The 20,475-nt window shown below is 44.0% G+C and overlaps 1 protein-coding gene across 2 annotated transcripts in view; it reads right to left on the bottom strand.

Moving 5' to 3' along the window:
- ZC3H12C (zinc finger CCCH-type containing 12C) overlaps positions 1-19,727 on the bottom strand; it is a gene marked incomplete at both ends in the record, with an annotated part of 52,205 nt that extends 32,478 nt beyond the window's left edge. Inside the window, one exon of one of the 2 annotated variants that reach the window (XM_084249405.1) lies at positions 19,704-19,727. In XM_084249405.1, the coding sequence (XP_084105531.1) occupies positions 19,704-19,727 (24 nt within the window). Of the gene's footprint in view, positions 1-19,141; positions 19,319-19,703 lie in introns of those variants that run through there. The other variant, XM_084249403.1, reaches the window with a different exon arrangement.
- Positions 19,728-20,475: the final 748 nt, after the last annotated feature.

The following is a 20,475-nucleotide window of genomic DNA, read 5'->3' as shown; positions in this document are numbered from 1 at the left end:
CTTTCCAGATGAACAATACTGCCATGGAAAGGTAGGTGGTCACAGATGGTTTTCCCTGGGTACCCCGAAAGGTCGACGGGTTAAAATTTTAACCAAGTCATTATTTTTGTGAGTTAAAAAAACAAAACCAAAACACGAACAAACCACACCACAGAAAACCTAACTCATACACGGGGTGCACAAGATCAACCGGGCGCTCCCTCTCATTTCTGAGCTAATAATATTTAGGAAGTCAGATGGGCCGTGAAAGCTTTAATATGTTTCATTTCCTCAGGCTTCAATCATTCTCGTTACTTAATTTATCTCCTTTCTTGAGCAACCTCTAAGTCTATCTCTGCCAAAGTAATTTTCAGTGACACCGCTCTTAGGCAAAATGAAAAAACAGCAGCAAATCACAAGAATCGGGTCCTCTACTTTGTTGTCGAGGTTCTTCCGACCGCCTGGGCTCCTGCAGGCCCCACAACCTTGCTTCCCACCGCTTTTAAGGGGAAGGTCAGCAAAAGTGAAGTGGCCAATGCCAAGAGCACTGCCCCTTCGCCCTCGCTGTTCTCCAGCACAGACACCCCTTCCCGTGCCGCCTCTCTTGCTCTTAGCCCAGCTCATGGCCTATTTCCCCCAAAAGACCTTCTTGGATAAGTCCAGGGCATTGATTCCCGGTCCTCTGAGGTTCTGTATTGTGAAGCGTCCGGACGGCACATGGCAGCGCGTGTGGATGAGCCCCTGTAAGCTGCATCCAGGCAGGGCCTTCTGGGTTTCCTCCATCTGCATGGCATGAGCTGCCCGGCTGTGGGGGGCACTCGCCTCCAGAAGACACCAGTGAGAAAGAAAAAGGCTCCCGCAGATTTGAGCGCAGCCATTCCTAGGAATAAAGCTCTTCCCTGCCATCTGTAACAGGGTGAGTTCATCAAAGGGCCCCAAGTGTGTCCACTGGCCCCGGTTCTGCCGGGGGGAGGCTCCAGGAAGCTAAAAAATCACCAGCTGCAGCCTCTCAGGCCAAGGTCTTTTCCTGAGCCTCCTGGGGCTTCACTTTCCAGTGAAGCACCACTCCAGACTCTACCGGAGGATGATTCAGCTGAGGGGTAACTCTGGGAGCGGGGAGTGCAGGCAGAGCCCAGTGCCTCCCTCTGTGGCCCCTCTGGGGACCAGCCCAAGTGTAGATAGCACCTGGCAGCTGTGCTCTGCAGCCCCTCCTGAGACAGGGGGCTAAATCGCTCTAACTTGGAAGTTCAATACTTTATGCTGTGTTCTTAAGTAGTGGTCTTTAAGGGGTCTATCAAAAAAAAAAAAAAACAAACTGCTACTTTGATGTCCACCTGCCTGGTTCCGTTGTCAATATCTCAGTTGTTTCAGAATGAAGGCAGGAAGAGTGTGTAATGGTCTATTAATGTAAAGGAAACCAGGGGAAATACAACATGGCATACATAAATACAAGAGGAACTACAATCCAGAGATGGCCTAGTAAAAGTACTTAGTTAGAGAAACAACTCTCCTTGGCTAAAAGGAACTGGAAAACATTGAGGGTGACAGAATGAATGCTTGTGCTAGAAAATGCTCAGTGAAATTAGCACCGTAGTTTACAACTAATTTTTCTTGAGAGCGTTCCATTCATGTCAGAGGGTGATGTAATAATTTAGACATCAAGAGTTCTGAGCATTTAGGACAAAAATCCTCAGAATAAATTACTGTATACTCTAGGACATGTTAAATCTAGACGACGCATCATCCTGAATAGCTGCCAAGTGCAACTCGATTGTAAACTCTAACGGGGCAGGGATCTTGGATTTTACCTTCTGCTTTACCCCCAACACCAAGCAGAAAGCCGGACACACACCAGGTGCTTAGCAAATCTGTACTGAATAAATGATAGCATTTCAATATTGGGACCAAAATCTCATTTCCAGGTTTGTTCTTTATTTCCCGTCACATGCCTACACACAGCAACACACAGTCGCTGTTTGTACAAGGTTATATACTGATTGGTCAATAGGGATGTTTTAATCAGAAGCTCTCAGGAAACTAACCCTGCATTTCCTCCAGCAAAGAACCGTTTTTCCCGCAGTGTGTCTCTCCACGTAGTGCAATGGGAATTATCTGGGAGATTTTTAAACTAAACTGTGTTGGAGTCGTATTTTTTTTAATTAATACTTTATTTTATATAATTCTTACATCATTTTTCATTTTTGCACAATGTATGCATTTTCATTTTGGTTATATTCCCCTTACAATTGCACCCCTCCCCCATTTTGACCCTAGTCCTTCCTCTCCCCTTTGGAGTCGTATTTTGTTGCTCTGAGTGAAGTGTGGGTGATTCTAATGTGCAGCCACTTTTAAGAACATTGACTTAAAGTTCCTTCCTTTTAACACACCTTTTTCCTTCACAGTGTCAGGGATTAAAATCTTACTCATTACTCTCACAGATTCAGCTACAAACCCAACTCTGCCACTAAAGTTCCTGGAACGCAGTTAGATGTATCTTTGGGTGATGTGAGTTCTGCACAGGGCCTGGCAGGGAGCTCAGCCTGGACAAGTCTGAATGGCGAATAATCCTGGGAGCATGGCACAGAGTCAAAATGCAGGAAATTTTTATCGACAGAATGATGTCCTTTTATTAACGAATTCTCTATTTGCAAATCTACCTACTTACTGACATTGTAACCCTAAAGCTAATGCTCACAGGGCTGCGAAGCTGCCGGTAGCCTCTGCAGCGCTGGTGCGATCCCCGGCCACCAGCAAGGGTCCCACATGGCGCGACGGACCTCTCCTGCCGCGCCTGCTACTCCCCTCAGCAGTGTATTTCATCAGTCTGCCTGTTCTGTTCCCCGCTCTGGCTCTGGTGAATTCTCTCACCCACCCGCACTTCTGACTGTACCCAGTGCTTGCATAAATAAATAAATAAATAAATCTTTAAAAAAAAAAAAAAAGCTAATGCTCACAGTGCTTGGGTCACACCCTGAACACCTTGAACATGTGCACAGGAAGAGAGGCAGAGCCTGAGGGCCCAAGGCCATTCCCAGCTGAGGCTGATCAAGGGGACGTTCTACTTTATGATTTCTGCTCTCTGTTGTAAACAATGTGCAGCCACTTTGTATCCTTCTTGTGGATTACTGAGGCTGTGTTTTTACATTTTTTGCTTTATGTTGGTGAATTTGCTGTGGAAATGGTCTAACTCACCCCCCCAAGCCTGGTGCTGAAGGACTATCTATTGTTCCTAAGCACAGAAAGGCTGAGCAAGTGCCTTAATGGAGAAAATACCTGTGTTAGGTAAGCTTCGTTTAGGCATGAGTCAGTGCTGCTGGGAGTCCAATGTTAACAAATCAACAGCATTTAATAAATAAGGTGTTTTCAAACAGCAACACACAGTCGCTGTTTGTACAAGGTTATATACTGATTGGTCAATAGGGATGTTTTAATCAGAAGCTCTCAGGAAACTAACCCTGCATTTCCTCTAGGAGCAATGGGTCAGCAGTCACGATGACCTTCTAGAATACAAATGCAATGAAAAGCAAGCACTGACAGTGATTTCTCCCCCTCTTCAGAACTCTTAGAGGCCACACCTGCAACTTTAAATATCATTTCCCTTCAGCAAATATCACCTCGTAGGTGCCAGGTGGTAGGGCAAAAAGAACAAAGCAAGAGCCCTTCTCTCACCAAGCCCACAGTGCTGGGGGTGGGAAAGAGACTATAAACACTAAATAGGTTTCAGTTGATGGTAAATGCTCTGAAGAAATGGAATCAGGGAAGGTTTTGCTGAAAAGGTGGTATTTGTACAGATACCTACGTAAAGTGAAGGGAAATGTGGAATAGGAAGAGGGAGGGTTACGCGCTAAGGGCTGAGATGAAAGTGTGTGCACAGTTGTAGGGTAAAGAAAATGTCAGGCTTTTCTGCCCTTCTGCCATCAGGATAGATGATGGATCCTTGTCCTGAATGCATGCCTGATGGCGGGCACCTGGAATAGGGTGTGGGCATAGGTAGATGGGATTCAGCTGAGCTAAGACTGTGCTTTTAAGGGCGGCGTCACGGGGACGCCAGCAGCAGCAGTAGCAGCACCAGTAGCAGCAGCAGAAGCCGAGAAGCAGCAGAACGAACGCCAGAGAGCCCAGATAGAGTGAAGACTTGCTGGGGGGCTGGGAGGCTGGCAGGCCTCCCAGCCCCCCAGCCAGCACCCCTGCCTGCCATATGCCTGGTGAACCCCAATAAAAGACCTGCAAAAACCACTGAGGACTCTGACTCCTCCTTTACCCGGTCTGCATGGGATCAGAGAACCTGCACTGTGTCCAAGTCCTGCCCTTACAACAGTACAGCTAGGTGGTCACTGTGACCAGTGGCAAGTGAGAGAGGGGTGGGGTCAGAAGGTGAAGACAGAAGGGTAAGGCCAAGAAAAGCCAGGTGTGCAGAGCCTTGATGGGCACTGCTTTTCAAACTTCACACTGCACTTGAATCACACATGAAGATTCTGACTCAAGAAGTCTGGGGTGGAGTCCGAGGTTCTGCCTTCTGATATCTCCACTCCTGATGCTATTCCTGTTGAGTTCAAGGCCCCTACTTTGAGCAGCAAGGTCACAGGTCACTTAAAGACCAGACTTTTATTCTAAGCTGGGAAATCTTTGGAGGGCTTTAAGCAAAGGAGTGCTATCACCCTATTTTATACTGATGTCTTAGGTCGGGCTTACTTCCACACTTTTTACTTGTGTCCCACTGATCTTTTCTGTATCTGGAACTGATCCATATAGTAACTGTGGATTTGGAATACAGCTTTTCCTTGACTTCCAATGAGATTACATCCCTTTAAACCCACAGTAAGTTGAAAATAGTACAAAAGGAAAATGCTTTTGAAGCACCTAACCTAATGAGCAGCATAGCCTAGGCCTGCCGTCTTAGATGGGCTCCGAACAGCGGCCCCCAGCTGGGCAAGATCATCTAACAGAAAGCTTATTTCATAATAAAATGTTAGGTGGCTCGAGTGACGTACCGAGCACTGTACTGAAAGTCAAATACAGTCTGTAGAGTATCCTTGTTTACTTGGTGACGGCCTGGGTGGCTGGGAGCTTGGCCCACTGCTGCTGCCCAGCATCAAAAGAGAGGATGGAACCACTTGCTCAAGGAAAGGTCAAAATTCAGAACTCCAAGTATGGCTTTTATTGAATACGTACCACTCTCATGGTGTCGTAACGTTGAAAAATCCTAAGCCAAACCATTGTTGTCGGGGACCATCTGTATAATTGGGCTCCCTGCCTGTCCAAGTCTTCTATCATGTTTTTTCTCCTCATTTTTATATTCTTATCCGGGCTATTTTTGCATGTGCATGCTTCCAGAGACTTTAGAATTGTTTTGACACGTTTTAATCAAAAAGTTGTTGGATCACTGTGATTTCAGGCTGCTGCAGAAGAGGCCAGAAAGCCAGGATGTGGCTAGTTCATAGGAAGTCTCGAATACCATGCTCAAGAATTCCAACTAGGGAATGACTGAAGGTTTCTGAAAGAGCGTGGTGTGTTTTTGTCTGTGTTTTAGAAAGGTAATGGGGAACCACTGGGGGTTTCTGAGAACGTCAAGGATGCGTTTCTCAAAACATCTTGGTATGAAACGTCAGCTGTATTAGTTTTGAGCAGGTAAGAACTTCAAAAAAGGCAAGTCAGAAAGGTATTACAATAGTGTAAGCAACAGGTGACTGGTTTCTAAAGTTATGCAGAAAAAAAAAAAAAGGAAATATATTCTAAGATAGAGCAAGGTCCAGGAAGGATTTGGTGCTGGTAAAGGGGGGTGGCAGCTCCGTGGGGGGCTATTTCAGCCAATGGCAGAGAGGTGGGCTGCAGGCAGCAGTTCCTGACCATGATTTTGGGCCACAAGTGACCTTCACTGTCCAATAAAGTCGACAGATGCCTTTTCAGAGTAATGCTTTCAAATGCATAAAATAAAAACACAGGCTTGCACTACAAGGCAGCCAGTTATATTAAGGAAACAAACAGTCACCAGAATATGTAAAAGTTGTGATACAGTGAATATGCACCTTTTTAACACATCGCAAAGACACAGCAGCAGATCTAACATTTCCACAATTCTGAAGTAGTTAGAGGTGAAAATGATATTCAGGCTGAACTTCAACTGTAACCTGAGAGGGAGACATTCATGATTTCCATGGGGGACAAAGCCATGTATGTTATGAGTATCGGGTTTGCAGCTTACATCCATAACTGAGGAAAATGCAAAATTGCAATTAAAGGATATGAGAGCCGAGACCTAAACTGTTTTGGATCCAACACGACAGGAGACCATGTTCTAGCCATGGGCCCGTCGGGAAACCACAGAGCCCAAGCTAGGGAGTGTGAACCAGCACATGTGTTCTTTTAATAAGTTTGACTGGAAAGAATCAAGATGTAGAAAGCTATTGGACGGGGGTGAGGACAATTGGCGGTAGGGAGGACTATGTTTTGTTTTGTTTCCTTTGAAGAACGTTACACGGGGAGAATGTACTTCACGGGAAAGGAGAAAAAGAAGGCAAGTACGTCTGTGTATAAATGAATGAGAATAACTAAGAGGACCCTAACTTGGAGGAAGAACAGGAAGGCAGAGCAGGGATGTGGGCAAAGAGATCATGTCTAGTTAGGCAAAGGTTGACTCTTGTATCTGAAAACGCTTAAGCCTAACCAGCCCACCACCCCCTGCTCGGTGGTCCTCCCAGCCTCTGCAGGCCCCAGCAGGCCTAGATGGGCACGAGCAAAAGCCTCTGTGGCAGCAACTGCCGGTCAGTCCTCAGGAGCACGAGGCTCATGCTTGTGGCTCTTCTGCTGCCTTTTCTAACCCATTTTCAATTTCACCTTTCCCAGCTCACAAGCTAACTAGAGGCTGGATGCTGCTGTCTGGCAGTCTAACTACTCCATTCCAGGCGCTCCTTCCAATTCTCCTGCCAAAAGAAGGGTACCAGGTGCTTCTCTGGTCAAAGTTAGCCTTAGACACCTGGGTGAGAGGAGTCTTGAGGAAGGAGGCAAAGGACAATGGGTAGTCTAAGGTGACCTACATAAAAAGCCTCAGGAAATATTGTTCAGTATCAGGATCTTTCTCATCTTGTCCCTGGGCCTCTTTCCTCATCCCTGCACCCTCCCTCAAACTGCGTGCCTGTGCGTGCCCAGAGCAAAGGGCGTGCAGGCAGGACAGCTCCGCTGCTCACCCCACTTCTCTCGCTCTGAAGAAACGCTTAACCCACTTGAGTTTGGTAAACAAAAGCTGCTTTACTGGGAAGCCAAGATTTGGCAAGAAAATAATTAGTCTCCAGATCCAGTACTTCTATAATAAGTAGCTGACTGCCTTCTCTCTTATCTTTTTAAGAGATAATACCAAAAAAGCCGAGGAAGAACCTATCACACAGTGAGAAGTATGAGAATTCTATGTACGACAAGCCTTGTCAATGAAAATTATTTCAGGAATTTGATCAAATGTAAATTTGATTCATGTCAAAATGTCCTGCTTCTCAGCAAGTAAGAACGCATTCTATTAAAATGCACGCACATTTTAAGTTTTCAATTGCTTTCAAATTGGGAAATAAACACTTCAGAGCTACATGTTATTCTTAGGGATGCTCAGGCCAAAGACTCAGCACTGGCAGCAAACTCTGCATGCTGGCATCCTGGCTTTGGCTGTCACTCCAGAGCTCTAAGCTGCTTTCTCCGCCTGCCATGTCTTTGCTCAGGTGTGAGCTCAGCGCCATGGTCTTGGGGCGAAGCTGCAGCTGCCAACCTGGCAGATGCCACCTAGTCACCCAGGCCAGCAGTACACTACCTGGCTCTCCCACACTCACAAAATCAATTCTGCAAATTTTTGCCTTCTAAGAAGACGACCTGATGGTTTATTTAAAAATGATACTTTAGACACTCTACACTGAAGTAGCCACTCTCAGTGCATACAATCTAATTTGTAAATCAGGATTTGACTTCCAACCAGGAGTTCTGTCTTTAATGGCGTCTGAAGACCTGAAAGTACACTGAAAAAAGTGGGAACTTCATGGGAAATAATATTAGAACAGTGAGTTGAAGCATTTTATTTCCCTTAGAAAAAAAGTGATTTGTTAATTTTGTTACTGGAATCACTCGAATTACCATCATGTGTCACGTTTAAGAATGTGGAGTGATTTCTATAATTCTGCTATCTATTGACCAGTTCCTTCAACTTCTCCATGAAAAGATCAATAAAGAGGAGTTAATTTTATTTACAAAACTTTGCATCCCTGGGTGGAGAGCAGGGAGTCTCTGCAAGTTGCTCCCTGAAATACTACCAGACTGGGAACGAGAATGTAGCAGGGGCCACGGAGAACCACAGTGTCCTCTCCAGCCCCCAGGAGATGCTAGGATGCCCACGGAGAGAGAGCATGACGGGGCCAAGGGATCTAGAAGCAGGAAAAGCCCATTTAAGGAATGCAAGACATTTTTCAAACAAACTGGGAAGTCAGCTTGTTTCACAAGTCATGCCTTCCTATACTCGCACAGATGTCAGAGTCCTGACGGGGCAAAGCATGCAGTCGTCTCCCTTACCACAGGTCTCAGAGGATGAAGAGGGCAGTAAACTCCAGGTCTCTAGGTATTTAAACAACAATGATAAAAAATGACTCATCTCTCAGGTACTCACAGGGATGGTTGGCTTCAAAATTGAGACACACGGACTCTAATGCTAGAGCAGCATTTTCAAGGCATTTAGAAAAAAAAATCAACCCAGAAAATGGACATAAATGATCTGACCATGACTCACAAAAATGATGTTCACAGTAGAGAGCCAAAACCAAATTAAAAAAAAAAATCCCACAAAACTCATAACCTGTAAAGGAACATGCTCTTCCAAGTTAACTCTTCGGCTAGAAAAAAAAAAAGACAATTTAGAAATGGATGATGATAACCTGCAGGGAGAAGCCAAATTGAAAAATACAAAAAGAAGGAATTAAACATTTAAATAAGAAAAGTTAAAATGAGCAAACTAGGATAAAGGGAGACAAAGGAATAAAATTAAAAGCAGAAACAAGTTAGGAAGCAAAAATATTCCTTTTTAAGGTAAGAACTGACTGATAAAATGAGGAGCTGGTTCTGAATGAATGAATCAATGCAAAACCTCCCTGAAAGGTGACCTAGAGTAGGTCAGGGAACTCTACAAATAAGTGACATTACAAATACAATGTTCAAGTAAAATGGAAGGGATTCTTTAAGTCTCCATGCCAATAAAGTAAGAATGTATAATCAAAGATGATTAAAGAAAAGGTAGCAAGTGTGACCAGCCATGGAAGAAAAGCGTAAGATTTACACTCTCTAGCCTATTCCTGCAGAATAGGCTTTCCTCATAGGTTCTAGGGATGTGTTGGAGCAAAAACTCACAGTATCCAGAAACTCCCTGGGTAACTTACATTATTCTAGGGTAATGAAGAATAGGGAAAGCTGATTGATGAGGCTGGCATGATTCTATTCATAAAAGCCGATAGAAAGATGGCACCAAAACTAACAAGACATATTTATAATTTTACTTATATGACAAATCAACATTCTACCAAGCTGATGAGGCTAGTATAATTCTGCTGAGAAAATGATACCAACAAAGATAACCAAATAAATGCATCTTACTTACACTGTATAGGAAAGTATAAATGTAAGAACGGTAAATTATGCAATGTATCCAAATTATAATAAAACACTAACAGGAGAGATTCTATTCTATGATGAAAGATTTTTTTTCTAATACTGAACAACTTTGTTAATCCAATTCATTACATGTGTTGATAACAGGCGCCTCTGTGAGACCAAGTGGGTGAGGAAGATAAGGGACATGAGAAATCCAGAACTTCTAGATTTTTGGTTTGGGAAGCTGAGAAAAAAAATAGTAATGCTTATTAAAGGAGGGAAGGCTTAGAAAGGAACAGATGTGGAGGGCTATAAATTCTGATCATTTTAGTGTCAGATACCAATAGCCATCCAAGTGGAGCTGTCCAACAGCTGGGTAAAAGAAGTCAGGACAGAGATGCAAACTTGGTAGTCATCGATCTATAGATGGCCTTTCAAAACAGAGTATTGGAGGGATGCACTTCAGAAAACTAGAAAAAGAGAAGAGTTCAGGACCCAACATTTTAACCTAAGGATAGACAGTCACCCTTAGATTTGTGAATACCTTATTTTTGAGTAATGGATGCTGTCATATTTAATCCTTTAAAAAAGATTGTTATTTATTTTTGTGTTGCACTGGGCTGTAGGCCAGAGATTCAGGGGCAAGAGGATTCACCAGAGACAGAGTAGGGAGTAGAACAGGCATATCTACAGAAATACACTGGTAAGGGGAGCAATAGGTGAGACAGGAGAGGTCTGTTGTGCCGTATGTGGGTCAGCTCAGTGGCCGCTGACCAGGGACTAGGTGGTGATAGTGCTGAGACTTAAACCCTACACCACTGGGGTTTTAAAGAAATTTTTTTTTTTAAGAAAACATGCTAAATCAGGACTTCAGTATAAAAACTGTTTAATTAAAAAAAAAATCAAGAGATCACAAGATGGTTTTTCTGCTAGCCTCTGAAAAGTTCAGTTTCAAAAGCATTGCCATTTTTTTTTTGGGGGGGTTGCAAATTATTTGTATCTGTCCTTGGGGGAACAGTGGTTTTTAAATAATTCTTTGCAACATGCCTAATAGGTGGAGTTAAGGAGGGCATTAAGGTCCTGACCCTAAGACTTCATGTGAATAAAAGGTTGTTTTCCAGGGGACAAAATTGTTTCATTTACTTTTACTAAAATTTTATAAATATGATGTAACAGTAGACAAGACTGAAAATAAGAGATCTCATAGTTTATGTCACTGATACAGGATGGAATCATTGAGTTGAAAGCAGAATTACAGCCTTAATGAATTTAAACTGTGTGTGTTTAATGAAAAAAGTAGAGAATGTGCTCAAACACTGAAAAAGTATTTTTGAAAGAGTGAAAAAAATATAAGGGACTCCCTCATAACACTTAAATCTATTTTCGAGTTTCTCACATTCCACGTTTACAGATATTTTTCAGGAATATGTGTATATAAGCCAGGGACGCCTGTGTTAGAAAACAAAAGGCATGGGAAGTTAAAGAACAAAATGCTAGAGGAGATGTCCCGTTACATCAGAAAGAAGCCCAAGGGCCTACTATTCATCAGCACTGTTCTCTGTGCTCATCAACCAATGTAATAAGACAAGAAAAAAAGTCCATCCAAAATATCAGAAAAAAAAAATTGCTGTTATTATTGTGCCACTATTACAAATGCTGAAAATCATCTGAAAGATGTTGGAACAAATTCCTACAATTTAACTAATGTCCATAAAAGAGATCAGAGTAGGGTAACTAGATGGTTAAAAGGAAAAAAAAAAGCTTCCTTTACAACAGCACTGCCAGGTATAAATCATAGGTATACCACACATAAAATATAATACCCATAATAAGTGCTTAAACATCTCTCAAGGACTTAAGCACAACAATAGGCTCTGTCAGTACATGTCTGCAAACATGACATTACAACCTATCACCGTAATAATAAGTACGATTGTCACCACTCAACAGCAAAGAAATTGAGGCCTGGGTATAAGTAAGAAATTTGCCCAAGATCACATAGCCAGTGTCAGAACTGGAGCAGAAACAGTCTGACTCTGCAGGATGAACTTCTTGGCACTATCACGTCCAAGCTAGTTCATCGACTTAACGAAGATCAGTTGTGCAGAAAAACAGTGATGGGTGCAGAGAATAGGTCCTGGTGCACTACTAAAAATATCAATGGTGCAGCTTTTCTAGGAAAAATTTACTCCACCAGAATGTGATTAAATGGCAGTACCTGAATATGTTGTATGACATCCAGTCAGTAAAAATAATCTTTTAAAAGGATATTAAATGACATAGGATATTTAATGACACATTGAATGAATGATAATAAACTAAGTACCATGTATACAATTTTTAAGGATGTGTTTGCATTGACCAAAAGATCTTACAAAATAAAAACACTGATACCCAAACTTTCAGTTATCTGTAGGTGAGAATTGGATGATTTTCTATTTTTTACGAAAATGTAATATGATAAAATATTCAACTCAAAATTTTATTTTGAAATATTAACTGCAGTAGCCAGCATAAAAATGCAGGTTAGGAAATATTTCCCCTTTCTAAAACTGTATTTCTGATGCATGGTATTGTTAATGTTAACAAACTTTATGCCCAACATTTTTAAGTTACATGAGGCATTTTTCTACCTTAACAAAAACAGACATAACTACTTTAATAAAATAGAAAATTTATTGCACATTTTAAGCCTTTTAGGATTGTACTAATCATTTAAAAGTACCATAAAATTGCAGAAAGTTTCTGGTATATAAGCTCACCAGCTCAGCAGGGAACTAAAGAAGACTTGAAGATGAAAAAACAAAAAAAAAAATGTCTAAGTCACCATGAGGAGGCAGCCTCAATTATATAGGAAACCTGTTCCCTGCAAGTGTACAAAATAATAAAAATAAATTATAAAGTAAAAGCCAAGATTTGAAACAGACTAAGTCACAGAATAAGGATAAAATTAAGCCCACATAATTTTGAATAGGAAATGAGTACAGATGACTAAGAACAAAGAACAAAAACTAATTTTAGCATCACCCTAAAAGACGTGAAGTAATAGACTTGAAAGTCCTTTGAAAAATCTGAAATATCAAATGACATATTAAGAACAATGACAGCAAACTTGATTTTAAAGTAATTTTGTTAGCTGGCAATCCCAACTATTCAAAATGCAATTGAGAACCAGGCAATAAGTAGACAGAAAAACAAAACAAATATAAAACCTCTGTCCAATCAAATAATGGATATTGCTCAATCCTTTTACGTGAATCCCAAGTGCTTTCTAGCTACCAGGCGGGTTTACACTCATTATCTTGAATCAGTGAAAACAACTCTCAAAGTGCAAAGGGTTGATGGATGAGAAATCAAAGAAAAATGGAGCGTTTTGGGGGTCACGTCTAGTACAGGACAGAGCTAGGACTCAAACTCAGGTTGAGCTGATTTCAGAGGCCTGCCTGCTCTCTTTACAGTACAACCTCGCTGTTCTCTAACCTAGACTGTCTGAGCACTCTGCAGGCCTTCAACTGATGCCTAAAAACTTGCATTTTAGATATAGTATTAGTTGCTGTTATTCAGCTTCACAGTCCAGAGTAGATACCTGCTGCAAATTAGAAGGGAGTGACAATGTTGGCAAGGAATAGATCATCAGAGAGAAAAGACCAGAAAGTGTTGATATAAACCATTAAATACTGCTGCCCCCACCAAAAACCAAACAAACAAGTATTCTTATTTAGTTGAGGCTATATCAGAAATCTCAATAACCTTGACCAAGTCACTAAACATCTCCAGACATCAGTCTTAACCCCTGGGGGACAGGTAAACAACAGTATAAACCTTATACCATTGAGGAAAAACGAAATTAGATCATGTCAGTAAGGCACTGGACATCATGCCTGGCATTTAGCACTGGCCCGAAATGTCAGCGCTTATTGTATTTCACAATAAGTGAAATTAGAAGCAACATATATTATTTAAGGTAGAAAAAACATGTAATGCAGGAATACAGATTCTTCCATTTAACACAGTAAAAATGTTTTGCTCTTGAAGGACTTTCAGGAGTAACTCTTTGAAAACTCATTTTCATAGTCGTCTTCTCCTGCTAAGTGAGTTAAATAGGGGCCATTATAAGGCCAATGTGTGTGGCGTGATCCAGAGATCACATTATATAAATGCCCTGAGTAAAGTGCACGATGCTTGGGTGTGGTTTGGGCCATCTGCTTTGGCACTGATGATGGTGACCATCTCTTAACCCCCTGTCTGCTTTTGTTCATCCTACCCTCCCCCTACAGTCTGCAGATTCATTTAATGTATGGCCTTTCACAATAAAAACATCTACACGAGTATTTATTGGTTGGCACCTGTAGGAGACCAGAGTCCTTGCCCTCAGGGTCTGTCTCAAGACTATGGTAAGTCCAGGGAGGGTCCAGAGTGCTGTTACCCACATCAGCCCTTAATGCGATTTGGTGCTCCAGGTAGTCTTTTCTCTGTTTTACAGACCAAGAGCAGACACACACAAAAGCAGGAGAGAACTAGAGAAGGGAGGTTTTCCGTCACATTTGCAAGTGATACATAAGAATATATGGTACTTTGAAAACAACAGGGGCATAAGCCAATAATTTTACCCCGGGGCCGGGGAGGGGGTGGTTTTGGGGGGGATTGGGGGATGGTAGGGGGAGAGGGGATTAGTGAATGCTTGTGATTATGTTTCATCTAAATACACAAGAAGAGGCCTCCCTGGTGGCACAAGGGGTTAAGACACAACCTATAAGGCTATCGGCAGCCACTGCAGCATGAGTTTGATCCCTGGCTGGCCAGGGAGTAACCCAAATGGCACGCAGACCTCTCCTGGCTGGCTGCGGCTCCCCTTAGCAGTGTACTTTGGTCAATCCACCTGTTCTGTTCCCCACTCTGTCTCTGGTGAATCCTCTCACCCTCCACACCTCTGGCCTGTACTCCAGTTCTTGTGTATATAAATAAATCTTTAAAAAAATAAACACACAAGAAAAGTTCTTTAGGTATAACTATGGGAACCAAAGATTGCAGGGAGTTTATTTTTTCTTAATCAGGTTGTATGACTTCAAAATATAAGTAGAAAAGAGTCAGCATTAAAATTAGATATTAATTGATGCTGATCTGACAAACTGTCAACCTTTTTAAATGTTCATACTTAGAGCATTCAAATGGGGTAAAATCAGCTCTCAATCTTGGCTAATGGGTGTGCATATCAGTACAACTTTTCTGGATGGATTTTTGGCCATCAAAAACCCTAGAGCTTATTCTCCTTGATCAAAATCTAGGAATGGATCCTAAGAATACAGATACAAGGAAGAAAAAAAAAAAAAACGACACTTTTTTACTGGGAGTTCAACGACAGCATTATATTAAATACTGGGGAAAAACCAAACGTCAAATCGAAATTGGAGAATGATTAAGTGAAGTGACATGTTCCTAGGTAGGAAATGTTTGAAATATTTTTAAAATCCTGGGTGTCTATCTGGGGATGAGAAGGTGGGATACAAAGCTCTGTTAATACTCTAATTCCAATTAGACAAAAAGATCTTTCTAGAACCAAACTCCCAAGCAATAGATAATCCCATTATATTGTTTAAATGAATAACAACAGGTATATGTATTAACGTGTATTAGGTTTTAGAGACCTTACTATTTGGTTAAGTCAGGGACTTTGCCTCTATTGGAAACCTCCCTCTGCAGCAAATTATTTCTGACAGGCCCCAGGTTATTTCACCACACTGTGGTTCAGTTTCCTCATCAGAAAAAGGGTAGTGAAATACTTCTTCCTAGGACAGTGGTAAGTATTAAATGCATAAACAAAGCTTGGCACAGCTGTCAATCGAAAACTGCAGTGGGGTGAGATGGAAGCTAAAGCTGACCCCAGAGGTGTGGGGTATGCAAAAAGTGAGGGGGGACAGAAGAAATGTTCCAAACAAGCAGGACGACCTTGCATGTTAAGACAGCAGTTTAGGGCTTTGCTTCAGACTCACTCACAGCAGGTGAAAGCATCAGTGCTGTGACTTAAAACCATGTATTCTCTGCTTTATGGGAAGTCTGTCTCTATTATGAGTTTAAGAGAGTAAAACAATCATCCTCTGTCAATGAACAGAAAATTAAAGAGAGCAGTTCATCCTAATGCTAAATTAGTTGTCTCAGGGAAATAAGATCACTGCTGTTTTTAAAATTCTTTATACTTCTCTGTATTTTCTAAGTTCTGTACAATAAGCACATTATATTTATACAATCAGAAAAGTTGTAAACATCAGTAAGAAACACTATTCGTTAAAAAATATTTTGAGGTTTTTGCCAAAAATAAGTGCTTTTTTTTTTTTTTAATTTGGACGACACTGCTGTTAACACTTTCGTTTACTAGACTGACCCTGTCTTTGGGTTTGTCTTCTTGTGGACCTAAGCAATCTGTAGTCAATCATGGCCTTTGCCTCCAACCTGTCTGGACAGACAGGATATCTGTGTTGCCCAGTTCCTGACATATTTTGTAGAGAGGACGACATACTTGCTAACTCCATACTCATGCATCTCTGAATTTTCATTTTCTTTAAAGATTTATTTATTTATGCATACAAGAGCTGGGGTGCAGGCCAGAGGTGCAGGGGGTGAGGAGATTCACGAGAGACAGAAGGGGGAGCAGAACAGGTGGATCCACTGAAATACACTGTTGAGGAGAGCAGCAGGTGAGACAGGAGAGGTCTGCTGCACCATGTGGGTTACCTCCCTGGCTGGGGATCAAACTAGTGCTGTAGTTGCTGTGGATTGCTTCATAGTGCTGACGCTTAACCCCTTGTGCCACCAGGGAGGCCACATCTCTGAATTTTCAAACAATGCCTGTCAACATAGGAACACAAAACGGCATACTTTTGAGAGCAACTGAAAGTGAAATGGTAGGAAGGCAGAACTGTCAGTGGTTAAGGGCATGAGCCACCAAGGCAGACTGCTCGGGGTTCCAACTCTATTTGGGCCAGTCACAAGGCAGCTCTGTGTGACTCAAATGTGCCCACCTACCAAATAAGGGCCACAGGAGCATGTGCCAGCAGTGTCTGGCCACCAGCAGACAACACAGAGTAACTACTATGATGTCAGCTATAAAATCAAAGCAAAGCTACAGAATTGATGCTTCCACATCACAGATCTGAAAGTTTTCTTTATGCCATCCGATCCAAAAAGTTCTATGTACCAGTCAGTGTTCACTTTTCATGTGCTATCTCATACTAATAAGCTCAATCATCCTATAGTGCTTTTTGTCCCCAAGATATTGCAGGTATATTCTAGGAGATAACAGATTTTAAAAAATATCACATCCTCATTGTTCATCATTTCCTGAAATGCTAATGGTGAAACAGCAATGATAGTTTTTGGTGACTCTTAAAATTTTAGCTCTGTAAAGGAATGAGATTTTACATTTTTAGGTCCTTGAGTATTATTCAGTTCTGCCTTCCTACCATTTCACTTTAATATTTCTCTTTACAATAAACACCATGCCTTTAAACTGTCTTTGCCTCCTTAGTCAGCCACTACTCCTGTCACCTGCTGAATACTCCAGACACACTGGGCCACCTACTCTCTGCTTTCCTTGATTCACAACACTCGCTGGAAATGGTTCCCACCCAGTGGTGTGGACCTGAATTCTCCCTGTCAGGCCTGGGGTGCAGTATCCCCAGGAGCTGAATTTCTACTTGTTCGCTCATGGCACTTAGTACCTTCCACGCAGCATTATATTCTGTTCATAATCTCTCTCCTTTTAGAGGTCAGTGGCCCCACACAGCATCTGGATTGATACTAAATTATTTGCTGAGTGAACAAAAAGAAGTTCACCATCTCAAATAAGCAATAACCGCAGAGATTATAATCCTATATTTTAATAGTAAAAGGCTAAAAAAATCTCTACTTAATGTTAGGTTTGTTTAATACTGCTATGCCACCAGAATGAGAGTAGAATTCTTCTGAACTTATGTATAGAAACAATAAAAAAACATTAAAAGAGTATAAAATCATTTTAAAAGAGGGTATGAACTAATAGAAACCAATAGAAAATATGACAGCAACATTTTCCCATCTATTATAGTAAGTAAATTAATGCAGAAACCACTGTGGTCTGCTCAACTGAAGATAAGGTAGCCCAGTTGTAGCATAAGAAAAATATTTTAAAAATACAATCCCCTTAAGCACTTGAGGTCTAATTAGGCAGATGTAATCCATGAAAACAGCTCTGGAGAAGCTAGTAATATAAAATAGGATATTTCTATTAGTCTAGTAATTAACACAAAAATGTAGTAAAAGGAAGTGACTAATAAAAACTCCCAGCGGTATGCTGACATTCCAACTTTCTGTTTCCCATCCTTTAGTACTGTCAGTTGTAATAAAATAGTCTCAGACTTTTGTTACAAAATACTGGTCTCTTTATGTTGTTTTGTTTAAAAGTTAATTTGACTTTGCTTATTCTACTTAAGTACTTTGGTGATGACAAGATGCTGGAGGTAGAAGAATATCTTATTTTGAAAGTAAAACCCATTCTAAAACTAAATAATAACACTCAAGCATTTCGAAGTATAGATTCATGTTAGTTACTAGACCATTCTGATATTTTCAGGGCACCTGCTTTAGGTAACATAAAATAAAAATGCCAAACTGGAAGAAAACAAGTAGACAGAGAGGCTGTTCAAAATAGGCCTCTTGACGGGGTTATCAGAGTAAGATAATGATACAAATATTGGTGAAGCTATCTTTACATTCAGGCACCACCAAAACTTAAGGAATTTACTAAAATGAATTGTGCATGTGATTAAAGAAACGGAAACCATACCTTCTACACGCTAAGTATTTTAAAAAACAAAACAAAACAGCAATACCGTATTGGTGACTTTTTGCGATTCTTGCAGAGTTCAAAAGATTATTTTAAGACATATCCACTATTTTCAGTTCATAATACGCATTTAAAAAGCTAAGTGAGCACTTAGTGAAGCACTTTCTCAAAATTTTAAATATATAGTCTCTGAATCTATTCCAAGATGGTTAAAAAAAAAAAAAATTCGGAATCAATAAGCGCCTGAAGGGTCTGGGGATTCTCCAACACAGCCTTGCAACCAATAGGAAAACTTCGCCTAAATCTGGATCAGTATTTCTTTTATCACAAAACACAGGGCGCAAACCAGGCTTGTTAACGGTTCCCCAAAGGGCAAGAGAGCCAGTTACAGTGATCAGCACCGAATACTAAGACTTTTTATTTTTTAAGGGCTGCAGGACAGTTCGGGAAAGAAAAGCGGGGTTCACGTCTCCAAGTTTTATTTGGAACACCCCAGGGTAGGGAGTTAAAGAGGCGAACATGAAGAGGGTGGAAATAGGAACCGAGCTGGAGACAGAGGGGTGAGGAGGGGTGAGCAGGGGTGAGCAGGGGTGAGGAGGGGCGAAGGTGCCGGGGGGCAGGAGGGGTGAGGGGTTCTGTTGGGGCGCCGGGGGTGACGGCGGCGGAGGTCTGGACCGAGGGGTGGCTACTACCAGCGAGTGCCCGGGGCTGTGTCCGGAGCCGCGGCCGCCTTACCCCGCGAGCGCGCGCCGGTCTGAGGCGCAGCAGCAGGGCTGTGGGTCCGTTTTCCTCCGGGGCGCCCGAGCTCGCCTCCATGTTCCGCGGCCGTGGACCGGCGCCCTAGGCCGCGCGCGGGGCCGGAGCGCGCGCCTCGCTCCCCCGCTGCCCGGGCGGGGACGGCTGTGCCCGCGGGGAGGATGCGCCGGGCCGCGCCCGAGCGCTGAGGGGCCGCGGCCGCCCGGCGACTCGACCTCCGGGAGCCCGACGCGCCTGGGCCTGGCGCTTACCCGGCGCGGCCGCCCCGGCCCCGGCCCCGGGCCGCGGCCCTCCCCTCCGCCGGCGCCCGCAGGGCCACTCCGGCCGCGCTCGGCCGGGTCCACCCGCCTCCGGAGACGCAGACCCGGGGCCCGCTCCCCGGCATGGCCGAGCCCGCGGGGCGGCGGCGAGCTGGCGGCGGGGCCCGCAGCGACAGCGGCCACCTCGGCCCTCCCCCTCGCGGCGCCGCGCCCGCCCGCCCTCCCGGCGCCCCGCGCCCCCCGCGCGCCCCCCGCGCGCGCGCGGGTCTGGCTCAACCTACTTGCAGTCTCTTCTCAGCGGCCATCACCACATGCCCGGGGCCGGGCCGCCCCGGGGCCCTCAGGCCGGCGGCCGCCTCTCGCCTCAGCCCAGGGCCGCCGCGGCCGCCGCTAGGGCGCGGGGCGAGCTGGAGGCTCCCCCATGCGGCCCGCCCGGCCGCCCCGCCGCCGGGCCGGCCACACGCCGGGGCCCTCGGCTCGGCCCGCCGCCCGCGCCGCTGCGCCGCTGCTCCGCCGCCGACAGCGAAGCCGGCTCGCCCGCTGCCGCCGCGACCGTCGGCCGCCCGCCCGCCCGCACCCGCGCCTCCCTCCGCCCCTTCCCTCTTTTCCGTCTCCTTCGCCTCCTCGGGATCGAGGTTGGCAAACCAGCACCTGCTGCTGGAGATCACCGCGAACTGAAACAGGAAACCCCGAGCCGCGGGGAAAACCCGGGAGGCGTGGGGAGGGTGAGGGGAGCTGCGGGAACCCGGAGGGCTCCAGCCGGCCGCGGGGGCTGCCCGAGGGGCCCGGCCCCGGGGTCCCCGCCCGCCCGGCTCCGCCCTGCGGGGCGCCCCTCCGCTCCCCCACGCCTTCTCCTCCCGGCTGCAGCGCGGGTCATCCCCTGGGCATGAAGGAAATCCAGAGGCTGCCGTTCTAGGGCAAGTTTCCCGAGGTTGCTTATTAGCGATGTTCCGTAATGAGGAAAAAAAACCACACCCGATGTCAGCCAGACCAATGAGGGAACTTAAACAAATGAAGCTGTTGGGATTTCACCCAGGGGAAGGACTTCTTTCA

The sequence above is a fragment of the Talpa europaea genome (genome assembly GCF_964194135.1).
Source record: "Talpa europaea genome assembly, chromosome: 12".
NCBI classification, from domain to species: domain Eukaryota; kingdom Metazoa; phylum Chordata; class Mammalia; order Eulipotyphla; family Talpidae; genus Talpa; species Talpa europaea.
This window is presented reverse-complemented; position numbering and strand designations above follow the sequence as displayed.